Source organism: Dipodomys ordii, unplaced genomic scaffold (assembly GCF_000151885.1).
Source record: "Dipodomys ordii isolate 6190 unplaced genomic scaffold, Dord_2.0 Scaffold127, whole genome shotgun sequence".
Taxonomy (NCBI): Eukaryota; Metazoa; Chordata; class Mammalia; order Rodentia; family Heteromyidae; genus Dipodomys; species Dipodomys ordii.
The window spans coordinates 191,465-210,129 of record NW_012267343.1 but is presented as its reverse complement, the minus strand read 5'-3'; the positions used below and the strand labels follow the sequence as shown (position 1 = coordinate 210,129).

At 38.2% G+C, this 18,665-nt stretch overlaps 2 protein-coding genes across 2 annotated transcripts; one reads left to right on the top strand and one right to left on the bottom strand.

Moving 5' to 3' along the window:
* The first annotated feature begins 8,549 nt into the window (after positions 1-8,549).
* On the top strand, positions 8,550-9,482 carry LOC105996136 (olfactory receptor 50-like). Its single transcript, XM_013030115.1, has one exon. It carries the CDS (start codon positions 8,550-8,552, stop codon positions 9,480-9,482), a length of 933 nt encoding a protein of 310 aa, XP_012885569.1.
* A 4,281-nt stretch (positions 9,483-13,763) lies between these two features.
* On the bottom strand, positions 13,764-14,690 carry LOC105996137 (olfactory receptor 50-like). Its single transcript, XM_013030116.1, has one exon. The coding sequence runs from the start codon at positions 14,688-14,690 to the stop codon at positions 13,764-13,766; it is 927 nt and encodes a 308-aa protein (XP_012885570.1).
* Positions 14,691-18,665: the final 3,975 nt, after the last annotated feature.

Here is an 18,665-nt window from a genome sequence, read left to right as displayed (position 1 = left end):
GGGTCATAGGGGAGCTCTATGTGAAGTCTTTTGAGGAACCTCCATACTACTTTCCAAAGTGGTTGAACAAGTTTACACTCCCACCAACAATGCAGTAGGGTTCCCTTCTGTCCACATCACCTCCAGCATCTGTTGTTATTAGAGTTCTTGATTTTTGCCATTCTAACTGGGGTGAGGTGGAATCTCAATGTTGTTTTGATTTGCATTGCTTTTATGGCTAGAGAGGTTGAGCATTTCTTCATGTGTCTATTGGCCATCCTTCTTTCCTCTTCAGAGAAGTTTCTCTTTAAGTCTTTAGCCCACTTATTTATTGGGCAGTTGTTTCTTTGAGGATTTGTTGTTGGGGGATTTAATTTTTTGAGCTCCAGGTATATTTTAGATATGAGACCCTTGTCCATTGTATGGCTAGTGAAGATCTTCTCCCAATCCATGGGCTTTCTATTGATCTTGCTAGCTATGTCATTTGCCCTGCAGAAGCTCTGCAACTTCATGCAATCCCATTTGTCCAACCTTTCTCTGATTTTTGTGTTTCTGGGTCTCTATTGAGAAAATTTCGGCCTGTGCCACAGAGACCTACAGTTTCTCCTATTCCATCCTGTAATGTTTTCAGAGTGTCTGCTTTGACTCCGAGGTCTTTGATCCATTTGGAGTGATTCTGGTGCAGGATGGTATATAAGGATCTAACTTTAGTTTTCTACAAGTAGTTAACCAATTTTGCCAGCACCATTTACTGAAGAGGCTGTCTTTCTTCCATTCTATTTTTTAGCTCCCTTATCAAAGATTAGATGGCTATAGGTCTGTAGGTTCATTTCTGGGTTTTCAATTCTATTCCATTGGTCCTGAGGTCTGTTCTTGTGTCAGTACCAAACTGTTTTGATTACTATGGCTTTGTAGTAGAGTTTGAAATTTGGTATTGATATTCCTCCAGTACTGTTATTTCTTTTTTATTTTATTTATTTTTTATTGTGAAAATACTGTACAGATTACATGGGCAAGACAATGAGTACATTTCTCATCAAGCATTGTAGCCTCCTCCTTTGTTTCTGCTTCCCATCCCATCCTCCTCCCACTCCCCCACCCAACCCTCCCCCTACCACCAAGGTTGTAAAGTTCATTTTCAACATACAACTTGTACATCTCATTGTTGCAATGGGTCCAACTGTATCCCTATTTAAATGATTTGTTTTTTTCCTTCACCTCCACAAATTGTAACCACATCAAATATAGTGAAAGCAGGGGTTATACCGTGGGGGAGGGACATACAAAGCAGCAAAGAAATAATCTTATAATTGTGTTAGAAACAATCACATGAAAAAAAACATTTGAATACATCGTTTTTGGTATTTGGGGGTCTTTTATTGTTCCATATGAATTTTTGGTTTGCCTGTTCTATTTCCTTGAAGAATGAGGTTGGAATATTGATAGGTATCACATTGAATTTATAGGTAGCCTTGGGAAGTATTGCCATTTTCACGATGTTGATCTTTCCAATCCAGGAGCATGGGAGTTTTTGCCACTTTCTAAGTTCTGTTTTGATTTCCTTTTTCAAGTTTTTAAAGTTTTCCTCAGAGAGGTCCTTCAAGGTCCTTCACTTCTTTGGTTAAGTTAATTCTTAGGTATTTTATTTTTTGTGGGGCTATTACGAATGGAGTTGCTTTTCTAATTTCAGCCACACTTTTCTCATTGTTGGCATACAGAAAAGCCATTGATTTTTGAGGGTTAATTTTATACCTTGCTACTTTGCCAAAGTTTTGAATCAGCTTGAGTAATTTGGGAGTGGAGTCTATGGGATTCTTTAGATACAAGATCATATGACAAGCTCTTATACTCAGGTTTTTTTTAAAACCCACCTAGAAAACTGCTTCCTCATCACTTTACACTCTTATAAAATATCAGTGTATTAAAATGATGAGCACACATTTCCTAACTCCCAAATATCCGATGTTCATTGTCAATTCCTAGTCTCTGAGAGATTGAACTCTTTCTGCTCTGATTGTCATCCAGAGGGTCCATGGTTTCTCCAAAAGATGTTTGCGTGTGTTTCTCACATGGATGAATGGCACTATTTGTCAGGCCACTGCTAAACCATTAGTGTAGGCAAAAAGCTTGAGCTGTTCAGGGCAAATGCACAGTGACTAATTCAATGCCATGTTTTTACAAGGTACTAATCACAGCAGTACTTCATCCCCCGCCCCACACGTCTATCTCTTTTATCATCCTTAGCAGTGGCAAAAGAAGAGGAGCATGGGGTGGGACAATCACAGCAGTAAGTCAGAATTCATCCTCCTGGAGCTCCCTATCCAGCCAGAAGAACAGGCCTGTACTATGCCCTTTTCCTGGCTATGTACCTGACCACCGTGCTGGGGAGCCTGCTCATCATCCTGCTCATCAGGCTGGACTCCCGCCTCCACACCCCCATGTACTTCTTCCGATGTCTCATTGTCATCTGTCACTGTACCAAAAATGCTCACAAGTATGCAGACACAGAGCCAATCCATCTCATATACTGGGTGTATTATTCAGGAATATTTTTCTTGATATTTGGGGGGCTCGACAGCTTCCTTCTGACTTCCGTGGCCATGTCACCCCCTGCTCTACACAAACAAACAATCAAAAAACAAAAGGAAAAGGAAGAAAAGGGAAAGAAGGCAACTTCCATGTCTACTATGCATAACTTTCCCTGCTGGAATCTCCTTCTGGATGAAGATTCTTCTCTTCTTTCTCTTAGAGATTTTAATATTTTCTATTTTTGATTTCCAATAGTGTCTAGCTCTGTCTGCTTATACTTTTTCTGGTGACTTCATCTAAGCTATCCTTTGTCTTAAGCCATATACTTGCTGCTAATCCAAGGGACAATAGAAAGGTACCTGGAGTTAGAGATCTTCATATAATGTAAAACAACCCAACTGAGAAAGTCAAATATCACATTTTCTTTCATTCTCTTCCTTCCTTCCTTCCTTCCTTCCCTCCCTCCCTCCCTCCCTCCCCCTCTCTTTCTCTTTCTTTCTTCCTTCCTTCCTTCCTTCCTTCCTTCCTTCCTTTCTTTCTTTCTTTCTTTCTTTCTTTCTTTCTTTCTTTCCTTCTTTCTCTTTATCTTCCCCCCTCTCTTTCTTTCTTCCATTCTTTCCTTCTTTCTTTCTTTTTCCTTTGTAGGGCTTGAACTCAGGGCCTGGGCACTATCCTTAAGCTCTTTCACTCAAGATTAGTGCTCTACCACTTTGAGCCACAGCTCCACTTTCAGTTTTCTGATGATTATTTGGAGAGTAATCATCAAGAGTCTCACGGATTTCCTGCCTGGGCTGGGTTTTAATTATGATCATCAGATCTCAGCCTCCTGAGTAGCTAGGATTATAGCCACCGGTGCCTGCCACATATTCTTTCTTACATGTATAATCTACATCTAAAAAATGGTCATGAACACAAAAGGGGTACTATTTTGTGGGGAGATCAGTTGGAGATGAAAAGAGAAAACGAAATGGTGGGTGGGGATGGGAATACTTTGATGGAAATACATTGTATGCATATATGAAATGGCCAAAATTAAATCTTTTGAAAAAATTGCAGCAAATTTTAAGAAGTGGTTTAGGTGATAAGAAAAAGTAATATAAAGGCAAATAACATTGAAATATACTATATATAGGTATATAGATTTCTATGAACACATTATTTTTATATCATTAAAATATACTAATAAAAGAATTGAAAATGGATTAAATGAATATTCATTATTTAATTATAAAATCACACATTGAAAGATAATTCAAAATTCACACAAAAATAAAATTTGTCATTGAACTTTGTTTTTGCTATTATGAACAGTGCCGTTATTAACTATATTATCTTTTCCCAATTGTACAATATAACATTGGGATACAAATGTGACATTTTAATGTGTGGTCAGTTTAAATCATTAGGACAAAATGAAAAGAGTAGATCTTTTTGTGGGAGATGATACACAGTGGAATTTCCCAGGAAAGGTATTGGGTCTTAAAAAGCAATAATGGTAACTGTCAATAGAAATAGGCGTCTTTTTCTCAAACTAACTAAATGAGAAATCTTGCTGAACCAAAAACTAGTTTTAAATGTCCACAAGTGGAGAAAAATATATGTGTGAACGATGCTACTATAATCTTAGGAAGAAAGAAACTTTGACAAACTCATGGAACAGGAAGGTCAATTAACATCTTACTTCACAGAATAGATCATCAGCCATGACCTACATGACTCAGAGACCATGACTGAAATACAAACTTGTGTCAGGTTTCTTCATTCAAATAGCAGTTCTAACTACAATTGAGTTTAACGTAAGCAGCACCTAAAGTTAGCCTTTATAAGTTATTATAGTATCACTTTGGAAGATGATCAGACAGTATTTATTTTCTACCAGGCTTCGAATAACTGGACATTGAGGTGGATTCAGGATCAATTTTGTAACAAACTGAAAGGATATAAGATCATATTATGGGATTGTGAGAAACTTACAGACAGGCAGGAGCCTGGAATTTAGGGACATATATTCCAGTCCTCCAGTTCAGGGCTGATGAGTTATGCATGCTCACACTTTTGTTTATGGTGCTCATGAAACAGCATGGGATCAGTAGAAAGAGTCTTGGGTTATCACACTGAGTTTCCAGCTTGGTTTTGGTGGAGTCACTTTTCCCTAGTGTAAGGTGAAAAGAATAGAAATGTTTTGAACAACCAAGTTCCTAATGGCTGCCTTGTGGTTATTATAATTCCTCAAAGGGTCAACTCAAATGCCTTTTTCAACAAGTCTTTTTCCCCCCCAGAGGAACATAAGACAATGAAGCAATTATATCCTGTTTGTCTCCAATTTGGAACTGGGAATGAGGAACTGCCTTTCAGATACTCTCCATGGTTTGTAAAAGTAGGACTCACAGAGATTGCTCAGAGATTGTGAATAACTCTATGTGGCTATATCTGTCTTCTTTGGTTCTAGACTCTTCTTTTGTTGACATTAGAAGATTGGGCCACTTAGAGATTTAATTGGTTTTGCTGTATTTTGTGACTTCTAAGTGAAATAGAAGAACTTTCCCACATCTTACAGTTAAAGGTACTTGTGCTTATCATCTAAGAGGTTCTATTAGGATAGATAGAGTAAATATTAAGTGGTATGGTAGTACTCATGTGTGAGTGTGTGTTTCCAGCATGTTACTGATTTCTAGGTCCCACCCCTTTTCACATCATAGCAAGTGTCATTAATTTTATGCCTCATTCTCAGCAGATTCAGGTACTATTTGTACCTAAAAGGATACAACAACCCACCCACTCTCATCTAATATCTATCTAGCTGCCAGCAAGACATTTGCTATTTTATATGTGTGTGTGTGTATGTGTGTGTGTGTGTACCAGTACTGGGGTTTGAACTGAGGGTCTTACACTCATGCTCAGCTTCTTCACTCAAGCCTGGTGCTCTACCACTTGATAGGTCATGGGGCTTTGAACTCTGGGCCTGGGCGCTGTCCTGGAACTCTTCAGCTTAAGGCAAATGCTCTACCACTTGAGCCACAGCACCACTTGTACTCTACCACTTGAGAACCTTACTTTGAGTTCTGGATTTTTGAAAGTTAATTGGAGATAAGACTCTCTTGGATTTGTCTCCCCAGGTTGACTTTGAACTGGAATCTTCAGGTCTCAGACTTTTGAGGAGCTAGGATTATAGGTGTGAGCTTCTGGCATATAGCTCACTTGATATTTTTTAATCACTACTTTTTCTTGAGTTTACTATTTTTCTAGAATAGATGAAAACTTCCAATTTTGGCAGACAATATGCTTCTTGCATATTCTTCAACCTATTGTTTCCCTAACATGATTCTCTTGAAATTTTCTCACCCCCCTTGCTCTGTCCTCTCCCCAAAAAATCACAAGCATGTCTATTTTTTTGGGGGGGTCCCGTTGTGGGTCCTGAACTCTGGGCCTGGGTGCTGTCCCTCAGCTCTGCAGCTCAAGGCTAGCGCTCTACCAGTTGAGCCATAGCACCACTTCTGGCTTTTTTTTTCCTGCTTTTGTGGTGCTGAGGAATCGAACCCAGGGCCTCATGCATCAAGCCAAGCGCTCTACCACTGAGTCATCCTCCCAGTCCAAGCATGTCTATTTTTGCAGGACTTTGCTGCAGGTTCATTTATTATGGATTTATAGAACACCTAAGAATTGTCTTTTTCATTACCTCAGCTCTTGTGATTAAAAAAAGAAATCACAATCATGAAGAAAAATTCTCAATTGTTCTACTTTTGAAAATTTATTTCATAGGTATATATACATATATTATCCTACAGAAATATATATACTAAAAATTAATTTAAAACAATGATTATTGAAATACTGCTGGAAATAGTAAAAATATTTGGAACAATTATTGTGCCCAGAGGTAATTATCAGCACTTTCTTTGTGATAAATCAATTTTCAAGTCAATGATTGAGTAACATAATTAGATTGTGATCAATCTCAGGAAAAAATTTATACTAACAAGATTTTTAATGCGGTGTCTCAAAAATGGGGACATTTTCTTGATAATTTTGATTACTTTGGTTGATTTTGAACATTAAAATAAGCTTCAGTTAACTACCAAATGACTGGCAAACTAGATAATAAGTTATCTCTCAGCTGAAAAATAAACCCCAGCAGCAACCCATAGTTTAAACAAATCTTGTTATTAACATACATTAGTTGTGCAAAGTATTTCATTAAAAAATTTCCATACATGCATGTATTATATTACTATTTCTTATTCCTCTCCCATTTTGAAACAATTTTAATGAGTTTCATGATTCTGTTTTTTATAGATGTGTTTGAAGTCCTTAGATATTATAGCTCTCTTCATCTTTCTTTCCCTAATGATTACCACCTATCAAAAGTCCCCATTTTATGCTCATATCATTAAATTTTTACTCAATATCACATGAGACAGAATATATGACATTTGTCTTTCTCAGTCTGTCTTATTTAGTGTAATGCGAAGATCTTCAGTACTAACACATTTCATGGAAAAAAGCTACTATACAGAAAATGTTTTTAATCTTTTGGGGAGATAGATAATCATATTCTCATTCTTTTTTTAAATTTAATTTTATTTTATTTGTGAACATACTGTACAGAGGGGTTTCATTTTCTCATTCTTTAATGATCATTTCCATGGATAGAATTCTTTTAACTGACCTGAAGGGGAATGGAGAGGAATTATAGTGTAGCAGTATAGAAGGAATAGTAGAAATACATAAAAAGTCAATTAACAGCTTTTACATAAGACCTCATTGAGGAATTACAGAAGAGAAGATTTAATTTGTTATGGCTAGCCAGACAGAACGAAGTTTGATGGCATGTATAAGCTGTGTCTAGAAAAGACATATCTCTAATGTTCTAATAATGAATAAAAGGATTTTGTTTGAATTGAGAGAGCTATGTGTTAGTGTGAAAAGGAAGATATTTGATAACTATTTCATGATCATTCCTTTAGAAAGAGTTTTGACAAACCCAAAATATTATGTGGAAATGATTTTAATTTATTTTATTAATTTAAAAATTACCTTTAGTTACACAAAGGAGTTGCCATTTAACAAAGAAGATTATGAATACAATACAATATATCTTGATCAATGGTACCCCTTTCATTGGATAGATTTTTTTCCAGTCCTGGGGCTTGAACCCTGGGCTTGGGCACTGTTGTTGAGCTCTTGTGCTCAAGGCTAACGCTCTACCACCTGAGCCACAGCTCCACTTTGGGCTTTTTGTGGTAAATCGAAGATAAGAGTCTCATGGCCTTTCTTGACCAGGTTGGCTTCAAGCTGTGATCCTCAGATCCTTAGCCCCCTGAATAGCTAGGTTTAAAGGCATGATCCACTGGTACCAGGAAAGATTTTAAAAAAGGAAAAACTGATGCATATATTACAATATCGGCCATTAGATTCTGTTGTTATTAATCATGGCGCCTTAAAAATGTGCCCTGATATGATAGCTATAAAATATACACCAAGTATCCAGTTCCTGATAATTTTCACCAATTCCAAAGCAACTCACTCAGTTCTCTTGGTTCAATCCATGGAAGTAAAGCACTAAACAAAGTGTGGACACTGGAGATTTAAGAGGTCCACAAACCACAGAGATGACCTGCTTTTCTATTAGCAAGTTACTCACCTGTCTGTGCACAATAATTCCCTAATTTCAAATTCCACCGAGAATTCATGGACACCATATGCTGGAACCTAGCATGACTTGATTAATCACATTGGTGTTTCAGAGTTTTTCCAGTTTTTTTCTAGGTGTGCAAATTTCATCTTTTTTTCCACCACAGCACAGCCTATTACAATGTCAAAAGAGGTTAATTCAGGTTAAATTGCACAAATGTTTCTTTTTCTGCTGTGCTTTCCATCCCTCTCTCTCCCCCTCATATCTTCCTTCGCTATCTCTTCCCCCATCTCTCTTGTTGAACATGGGGATTGATAAAAATGATACTTAAAAAAAAAGTAGCAACCATAAAGACTTTTTACTTTTACACTTTGATTTGCATTTTAATCTGCAACAAGAGAAGAAACACATGAGGAAAGAAAATCAGAGCAGTGCATCAGAGTTCATCCTCCTGGGGCTCCCCATCAGGCCAGAGGAGCAAGGCCTGTACTATGCTCTTTTCCTGGCCATCTACCTGACCACCGTGCTGGGGAACCTGCTCATCATCCTGCTCATCAGGCTGGACTCCCGCCTCTACACCCCCATGTACTTCTTCCTCAGCCACTTGGCTTTCACTGACGTCTCTTTCTCCTCCGTCATAGCCCCGAAGATGCTCACGAACATGCTGACACAGAGCCGGTCCATCCCCTATGCTGGATGCATTTCCCAGGTGTATTTTTTCTTATTTTTTGCAGTTCTTGACAGCTTCCTCCTCACTTCAATGGCCTACGACAGATATGTGGCCATCTGTCACCCCCTGCACTACACCACCATCATGAGTCAGAAGCTGTGTTTCCTGCTGGTTATTGTGTCCTGGGCCTTGTCCTCTGCAGTTGCCCTTGTACACACTCTCCTCCTAGCTCGTCTCTCCTTCTATGGAGACAACACTCTGCCCCATTTCTTCTGTGACCTCTCTGCCTTACTTAAGCTGTCCAGCTCAGACACCACAGTCAATGAGCTGGTTATCCTCACGGTAGGAACAGTGGTCATTACTGTGCCATTCCTATGCATTCTGGTCTCTTATGGCCGCATTGGGGCCACCATCCTGAGAGCTCCCTCCTTGAAGGGAATCTGCAAAGCCCTGTCCACATGCGGCTCTCACCTCACTGTGGTTTCTCTGTACTATGGGCCAATTATTGGAATCTACTTTGTGAGCTCATCCAATGACACCAATGACAAGGATGTCATCGTGGCTGTCTTGTACACGCTGCTCACACCCATGTTAAATCCCTTTATCTACAGTCTGAGGAATCGAGATATGAAAGGAGCTCTGAAAAAGTTGTTCAGTAGAGGAAACTTCTGAGTGTGATCTGCATTGTGTTTTGTATTTTCTGTTAACTGGATATGATATTCTCTGTATGTCACATCTTCCCTCTGACTTGTGGTTTCTTTTGCAACTTGATACAGCATACTTTTTGGTCTTTATATCTCCTGTAATGAATTCGGTATATGTTTTAGTTATCTTCTTACTCTTGAGAGTTTTGGAAAAGGATTTAAAAAACATAAACACATTGCTATTTTCCTCTTTGCATACTGTCCTTCTCCCTCATCACTTTTAATATTTATATAAACACAGATTTCAACTTCAAAAAAATTAGCTCTGGACTCTGGTTGGAATGTTTTCCCTGTCTCAATGTAGTAATAATTTTCTTGGTGTGTTCACTAGTGTTTCCATATTTAATTGTATAATATGCTTCAAATATTTAATGGAATGTTTTTTAGACATTGAGTTTTAGGTATTAAAATTATTTTTGTTTATTATTTATATTTATGTTGATATATAAAATGATAGATTTTATGAAGTACCTTTTGATGTTCCTGTATATGGTGTACAATGTTAAAGTAAAAATATCTATTTTTTTCAAATATTTATTGCTTATTTCTGATCAAATATTCAGAACACTTTCTTTGTATCATTTCTGAAAAATACAGTATTTGTCACTTTCTGCAGACATGCTACCGTGCAGGTAAACCCTAGAACTGCTTTCTCCCTTTTAAGTGTGAACCCAAGATGAGCCCATCTTCTTGTGTCTTTGCCTCTACATTCTACCCAATTGTGTAATTTCTTTTGCATTGTCCAAAAATGTTTTAATTTTCTTTCAAAAAGATGGTCAGTAGCACATGAAGACATGATTAATATCTCTGGCTATAAAGAAAATGCAAATCAAAACAAGTAGATTCCACTAGGAAGGTGGCTCAGTGGTAGAGTGCTTGCCTTGCATGCATGAGGCCCTGGGTTTGATTCCTCAGTACCACATAAGCAGAAAAAGCCAGAAGTGGTACAGCGCTAACCTTGAGCTGAATTGCTGAGGGACAGTGCCCAGGCCCAGAGTTCAGGCCCCACAACCCACAAAAAAAAAAAAAGAAAACAAAACCAAAACCCAAAACAACTAGATTCCATCTTTCTCCAGTTAGAATGGCCATCATAAGAATAACAACAGTTACTAGCTCTGATGTAGGTGAAACTAATACACTGTTGATGGGAATGTAAACTTGTTCAGCCACTCTGGAAAGCAATTTGGAGTTTTCTCAAAAAACTTAACATTGATCTACCCTATGATCAGCAATCCCAGTCTTGGACATTTATGCAAGAGATTATGAATAATACACTGTAAAGCCACTTGCACAACCATGATTTATTACTGTACAATTCACCATAGAAAAGGTATGGAAACAGTCCAGATGACACTCAATGGATGACTGGATCAAGAAAACAGGGTATATGTACACAATGGAATCTTATCCATTAGAAAGAAGCATAGTACATCATTTGGAAAAAAATGGATGAACTTGGAAAAATTTATGTTAAACCAAGTTAAGTCAGGCCTAGAGAGACAAAGGGCACATATTCTCTCTTATATATGGAAGCCAGAACTAATGTATAAATGTATTAACTAATAAATTTATTAATCAAAGTATAGTATCTGCAGGGTATTATTCAAACAGTGTAATTCCTTAGAAGAACTGGCAGCCTAATAAAATGAATACCAGGAAACTGGCACTTGAAAGGTATAGGGGGCCAGGCACCAGTGGCTCACGCCTGTAATTCCAGCTACTCAGGAGGCTGAGATCTGAGGATCATGGTTCAAAGCCAGCCTGGGCAAGGAAAGTCCATGAGACTCTTATCTCCAATTAACCACCAGAAAACTGAAAGTGGCACTGTGGTAGAGCACTCGATTTAAGCTGAAGAGCTGAGGGATAGACCCCAGGCCCAGAGTTCAAGTCTCATGACCAACAAAACAAAAAATCCAGAAGAAAAAATTAATAAGGAACAGAATGCCATGAAATAGAAAGAAGGGAGATACTCCATGAGACCAAAAGTTACTTCTTGGGAAAAAAAGTTGGCAAATTGAGATACATAGTGGTACAAGAATGCAAATAACTTAAATGAACCTCTAATGATGAATGAGGTTGAAACAACAATAAAGGGTCACATATATTTAAAAGGAGGCAGGTGAGGTAGCTCACACCTATAATGTAAGTTAATTGTGAAGTAGAGATTGAGAGGATCGCGGTTCAAGGGCAGCCTGGGGAAAAAAGTTAGTTAAAGTCCCATCTCAACAAAATCTGGCAATGGTAGCATATGCCTGTCATTCCAGGTATGCAGAAAACTTATATAGGAAGATCATATAGTCCAGGGCAGCCCAGGCAAAATATGTAAGATCCTTCCTAAAAACAGACTGAAGCACAAGGGCTGAGCACATGGCGTGAATGGTAGAGTGCCTTTCTAGCAAATACAAGGTCCTGAGTTCAAACTAGGAATTTATTTATTTTTTATATTAATGATCTCTAAGTAGTTGTACAAAGGAGTTGCCACTTACCAAAGCAGTTTATGGAAGCAATGCACTTTGATCAGTGTCACTGCTTTCAACCTTCTCATTCTCCCATTCATCCCTTCTCTGACTGCATTCTACCCTTCCTTCTGCTCTTCTCCCTCTTCGATTGCTCTTCCCTGGGCCCCACCTTCCCCTCCGGCAAGTACCTGGTGCTTACTTTGTTGGACTTTGACTTTGCCTTTCTAAAGAATTACACTATTTGAATTCTACCTTGAATCTACCTTATTTCAGTTCATACTTTTGTAATCAGTCACTTATCACCCAGTGTGTTTACTTACAGGTTTATGGGCAAATTCTTGCTTCCACATATGTGGGAAAACATGTAACCATTCTCTCTCTGGGTCTGACATACTTCACTTAATATGTCCCCCCCCCCGTCTTTCCATTTCTCTGCAACGGATACAATATTGTTATTTCTAATGGATGAGTAAAATTCTATTGTGTATATATGCCACATTTCTTTTTTTCCCCATCACTGTTAATATTCTTTTTTTTAAATTGTGAAAATGCTGTACAGAGGGGTTACAACTACATGGGCAAGATAATGAGTACATTTCTTATCAAGCATTGTAGCCTCCTCCTTTGTTTCCTCTTCCCATCCTTCCCATCTCCCCCACTCCAACCTCCACCCCCCCCGAAGCCCCCCCTGCCAAAGTTGTACAGTTCGTTTTTCAACATAACGTCTTGTACATCTCATTGTTGCAATGGGTCACCTGTATCCCTATTTAAACAATTTGTTTTTTCCCTTCCCCTCCACAAATTATACCAACATCAAATACAGTGAAAGCAGGGGTCATACCATGGGGTAGGGACATACAAAGCAACAACAAAAAAATCATCTTATAAATATGTTAAAGACAAACACAAGAAAGAAAAAAAACATTTGAATGTCACATAGAGCTCCCCTATGACCCAGCAATCCCTCTTTTGGGCATTTACCCAAATGTTCACAAACAAGACCACACCAAAGTTTCCAGCACGACTATGTTTATTGCAGCATTACTTACTATAGCTAAGATATGGAACCAACCCAGATGCCCCTCAGCGGATGAATGGATCAAGACAATGTGGTATATATACACAATGGAATTCTATGCCTCCATCAGAAAGAATGACATTGACCCATTTGTTAGAAAATGGAAAGACTTAGAAAAAATTATATTAAGTGAAGTAAGCCAGGCCCAAAGAAACAAAGGTCTCATGGTTTCCCTTATTTGCAATATCTAGTATATGTCTGAGTCAAGCAGAAAAGGTCAGATAAGGTGATGTTAGGAAAATGAACCCTTAGATATGTATTCAAATGTTTTTTTTCTTTCATACGATTGTTTCTAACACATTTATAAGATTATTTCTTTGTTGCTTTGTATGTCCCTCCCCCACAGTATAACCCCTATTTTCACTGTATTTAATGTCGGTATAATTTGTGGAGGGGAAGGGGATAAACAAATCGTTTAAATAGGGATACAGGTGGACCCACTGTAACAATGAGATGCACAAGTTGCGATGTCGAAAACAAACTTTACAACTTTGGTGCGGGGGGTGGGGTGGGGGGGAGCAGGGAGGATTGGGGGGGTCGGGGGGGATGGGAAGGAGAAACAAAGGAGGAGGCTACAATGCTTGATAAGAAATGTACTCATTATCTTGCCCATGTAATTGTAACACCTCTGTACACCTCAGAGGGAAGAGGTGGCATACAGAGAATCTCATATCCAGTTAACAGAAAATGCAAAACAAAATGCAGATCACACTCAGAAGTTTCCTCTACTGAACAACTTTTTCAGAGCTCTTTTCATATCTCGATTCCTTAGACTGTAGATAAAGGGATTTAACATGGGTGTGAGCAGGGTGTACAAGACAGCCATGATGACATCCTTGTCATTGGTGTCATTGGATGAGCTCACAAAGTAGATTCCAATAATTGGCCCATAGTACAGAGAAACCACAGTGAGGTGAGAGCCACATGTGGACAGGGCTTTGCAGATTCCCTTCAAGGAGGGAGCTCTCAGGATGGTGGCCCCAATGCGGCCATAAGAGACCAGAATGCATAGGAATGGCACAGTAATGACCACTGTTCCTAGAATGAGAATAAACAGCTCATTGACTGTGGTGTCTGAGCTGGACAGCTTAAGTAAGGCAGAGAGGTCACAGAAGAAATGGGGCAGGGTTTTGTCTCCATAGAAAGAGAGATGAGCTAGGAGGAGAGTGTGCACAAGGGCATTGATACAAGATAAGACCCAGGATACAATAACCAGCAGGAAACACAGCTTCTGACTCATGATGGTGGTGTAGTGCAGGGGGTGACAGATGGCCACATATCTGTCGTAGGCCATGGAGGTGAGAAGGAAGCTGTCTAGATCTGCAAAAAATATGAAGAAATACACCTGGGAAATGCATCCAGCATAGGGGATGGACCGGCTCTGTGTCAGCATGTTCATGAGCATCTTCGGGGCTATGACAGAGGAGAAAGAGACGTCAGTGAAAGCCAAGTGGCTGAGGAAGAAGTACATGGGGGTGTGGAGGCGGGAGTCCAGCCTGATGAGCAGGATGATGAGCAGGTTCCCCAGCACGGTGGTCAGGTACATGGCCAGGAACAAGGCATAGAACAGGCCTTGCTCCTCCGGTTCGATGGGGAGCCCCAGGAGGATGAACTCAGACACATTGTTCTGATTTGTCATATGTTTCTTCTTTTTGTGAAGATGACAAGACAGATCAAGTTGTGAAGAAAGAAATGAGAACTCATTATGATGACTACATTAAAAAGAATAACACATTTTTTGATTCCTTAAGTTGAGAGAAAGAAAGAAACTTTCAAGGTCATTATTCTATGCCGGTAACAAAAAATAATCTAGTGCTCTACATTGTAACACACCCATCCATTTTTTCTTTGTAAAAAAATTTTTCCCAGACATCTTGAGTCTAGCATAACGCTTTCTAGAGGAATAGTCATGAAACGTTCACACTATGTAACCTGCACACTTAACAGGTTACATAGCCTCTTGATTCAAAAACACCTTTCAAGTTATTAGAACACTTGAGATATTTGGTCTTCTCAAGTCCTATCTTGAAAATGTGAAGAAACTTATTCTGTCTCATTAGCAATAACAAATTAGTTCTGTTCTGATTACTCACTTCTTACGCCATTAGGTATTTTTGACATATTTCTAGGCTTCCTTTTACATTGATAAAGTCTTAATTCCTCTCTCTTCTCCTTTAGGTCATTCTGTTAATATCATTCTATTAATGGAAATGATCGTTAAAAATAAAAAAACTGAACCTGATCATCTATCTCATAAATAATTTTTGATATAGAGATTTATTTACATGAAAATTGATCTTCATGGTAATCAAATTAAGCCAGATTGAGAAAGAAATTGTGTACTCTGTCTCATCTGTAGGATTTAGACATAAATACTGAATCAATGAGCAAAAAATGAAGATTTTGGCAGGTGGGAGCCAGTGGAAGGGAAATAGTTAAAAGAAAGATGAAGGTTACATGATCAAAGTATTTGGACAGACAATTGTATGAAAATAGAATAATGAAACCAATTAAATTGTTTTAAAAAGGGAGAAGAGATAAGGAAATATCTAAGTAAACGCTTTGATACAATTAATGATGATAATAAAAGTAGTCATATTTTAAAGGCTGACATTAAATTAATAAAATAATAAAAGTAAAAATTAAAATAGTAATACAATAATAAAATTTTCAAAAAAAAGAAAAGAATTGTTAAAGATGATTTTCCTCTTGTGAGATGAATGTCTTATTACCTAATTTACCAGCTTTTTGATAGTTAACTAAACTTTTTTAATATCTCAATACTCCTATTTTAATTGAAACTATCTTTATAATTTCCCCATTCTTTAAAGACTGCATTATAAATCTTGTTACTACAGTGTTACTTCCTGATACTGATTAGAATATAGTTCTATTACTATCTTTATTTTAACAATTAGTTTATCACATGGAAAGTGGTAATATTACCTTATGGATATGTGGCTTGTTTCTAACATTTTGCTACTTTTAACAATATTTCAATAATGGATATTTTTCTTATCTCATTTTTCATACATATGTATATATGATCTATAACTATAGTATACTATATACTATATGTGCACATGTAGTATATGTGCAATATGAATTCAGAATGAATCTAAAGAATAGATTCTTAGAAATCAAACTACTAAATGATTGGAATTTACTCTGATTATTAAACGTTGTAATTTCTTTTTTTCTTTTTTTTTGGGGGGGGTCCGGTCATGGGGCCTGAACTCTGGGCCTGGGTGCTGTCCCTCAGCTCTTCAACTCAAGGCTAGCACTCTTCCACTGAGCCACAGTGCCACTTTCAGCTTTTTTTTCTTTTTGCTTATGTGGGGCTGAGGAATTAAACCCAGGGTCTCAGGCATGCAATGCAAGCATCTACTACTGAGCCACCTTCCCAGCCCCTAAACGTTGTAATTTTCTAGGATGCTTTATAAGAGATTTTAAGAGTTGTTGGAACTATGAAAAGTAGCATATGTTTGCAAATCCTTTACTCATAATCAAGAAGTAAAATATATGGAGGCTAGACAAAAAAGAAATAGAACTACTGAGAATTTCTCTTCGTGATTATGATTTTCAAATCAGAAGAGCTGAGATATAAAGAAGACAATTCTTAGATGTTCCATAAATTATTCATTGAAGAGTATGAAAAAAATGGACACATTGTTATTTGTTTGTAGAGAACAGGACTAGAGAACTTGTAGAAATGAAAATTCAGGAGAAGGATCACTTTGAGAAATATTAGAGAAGTATTGGAAGAAATGTTTGAGCAAGACAACACAAGGACTTGTCTACTATAGTGGGAAGTTTTGATCTTTTCTAGAAAAATAGTATACCACAAAAAATAGGAACCAAAATATTAAATTCTCTTTTGGCTACAAGGTAGAGATCCGATTATCCCAAGTAATGTGAGTATACCAGTAATAATGAGAATAGGTTGTCATTGTATTATTTTAGGTATAAACTAATACCTAACTCTGCTGGAATTGGAAATTATTGGGATATACATTCAATGGCTAAAAGACAATCAATGAAGGGTATAATTTTCTTTCTTTCAAAAATTAGATAAAGAATTACTTTGAGATAAATGATTCTCTTTTTCTGTATTATCATCTCAAAATGTGGATAGATACTAACTTCAAGACAAAGTACAATATAGGAAATATGCTATGTAGGATCCAAACATTAGTAACACAGAGACACACACACACATATACCATCACGCTACCAATTGTTCATTCTGTCTGTATCTGACAATGAGCACCAAGTACCTTCAGCAGACAAGAAAGATGAAAGTCTGTCAATAATTTTTTTCTGTCCACGTCAGAAAATAGAGAAACTGACAGATTTCTGGGGTGCCCAATCTTCCATGCCAATTAGCAGAAGAGTAATCAGTCTAGAATCAAACAAGTTAGATAGAACAATGCAAGCTTATTCACATCTCCTGAGCAGCTTTTTGAGTCCTACTTTTACAAATCATGGACAGTATCTGAAAAGCAATTCCTCATCCTCAGTTCTAAGTTGGAGACAAACAGGATATAATTACTTCATTGTCTTATGTTCCTTTGGGGAAAGAGTGGCTTCTTGAACAAGGCATAAGGATTTACCCTGGGAGGAATTAATCTCAAAAACAACCATTAAGAAGTTGGTAGTTCAGGAGCTGGGAAGGTGGCTCAGTGATAGAGCGCTTATCTTTCATGCATGAGGCCTTGGGTTCGATTCCTCTGCACCCCATAAGCAAAAAGAAAAAAGCCAGAAGTGGTGCTATGGCTCAAGTGGTAGAGCGCTAGCCTTGAGCTAAAGAGCTGAGGGACAGTGGCCAGACCCAGAATTCAGGCCCCACGACCGGACCAAAAAAAAAAAAGAAGTTGGTAGTTTTGAACTTCCCTTCCTCAGACTTTACACGAGGGAACGGTGATTCAGGTTCCACCAAAAACCAAGCTAGAGATCAAGTGTGATAACCAAAGACCCTTCTTCTGATCCCATGCTCCTTCATGAGCACCATAAACACAAGAACCTCACTCTCTAAACAAAAGTGTGAGCGTGCAAACCTCAACACCACTACTAAATTGGGGGACTGGAATATATTTCCCTAAATCTCATGCTTGTACCTGGCTACTCAGAAGTCTAAGATCTGAGGATCATGGGTCAAAGCCAGCCCAGGTAGGAGAGTCTCTAAGACTCTGATCTCCAATTAACCTCGCCCCCAAAAAGCCTGAAGTGAAGCTGTGGTTCAAGTGGTAGAGTGTTAGCCTTGAGCAAAACTTCAGGGACAGTGGTCAGTCCCTAAGTTCAGGACCAGTATACACACACTGGGGGGGGGGGAGGTGCGGGGGCACAAAGAGAGAGAGAGATAGAGGAGAGGCTAACAACTCAGAGAGTTTCAAGCATGATTTTATTGATGGTATTGTTCAGAAGAAATCATTCATCTTTTGCCTTAGCAATATATTCTTTCAGTTCTGGAGAAGGGTAGAGTTCTAGCCAGGTGTTGGAACTTGTAATGGACCAGATTTTATCACCAAAGCTAGTGCTAGGTATGGTGTTGAGATTGGCTCTTCTAGAAATGAGAAAGGGCTCCAAATACAGATGACACTACAGCTAGCAGCAC

Coding starts and splice junctions, on each gene's coding strand:
- LOC105996136 (XM_013030115.1), top strand. CDS start 8,550: ATGAGGAAAGAAAATCAGAGCAGTGCATCAGAGTTCATCCTCCTGGGG.
- LOC105996137 (XM_013030116.1), bottom strand. CDS start 14,690: ATGACAAATCAGAACAATGTGTCTGAGTTCATCCTCCTGGGGCTCCCC.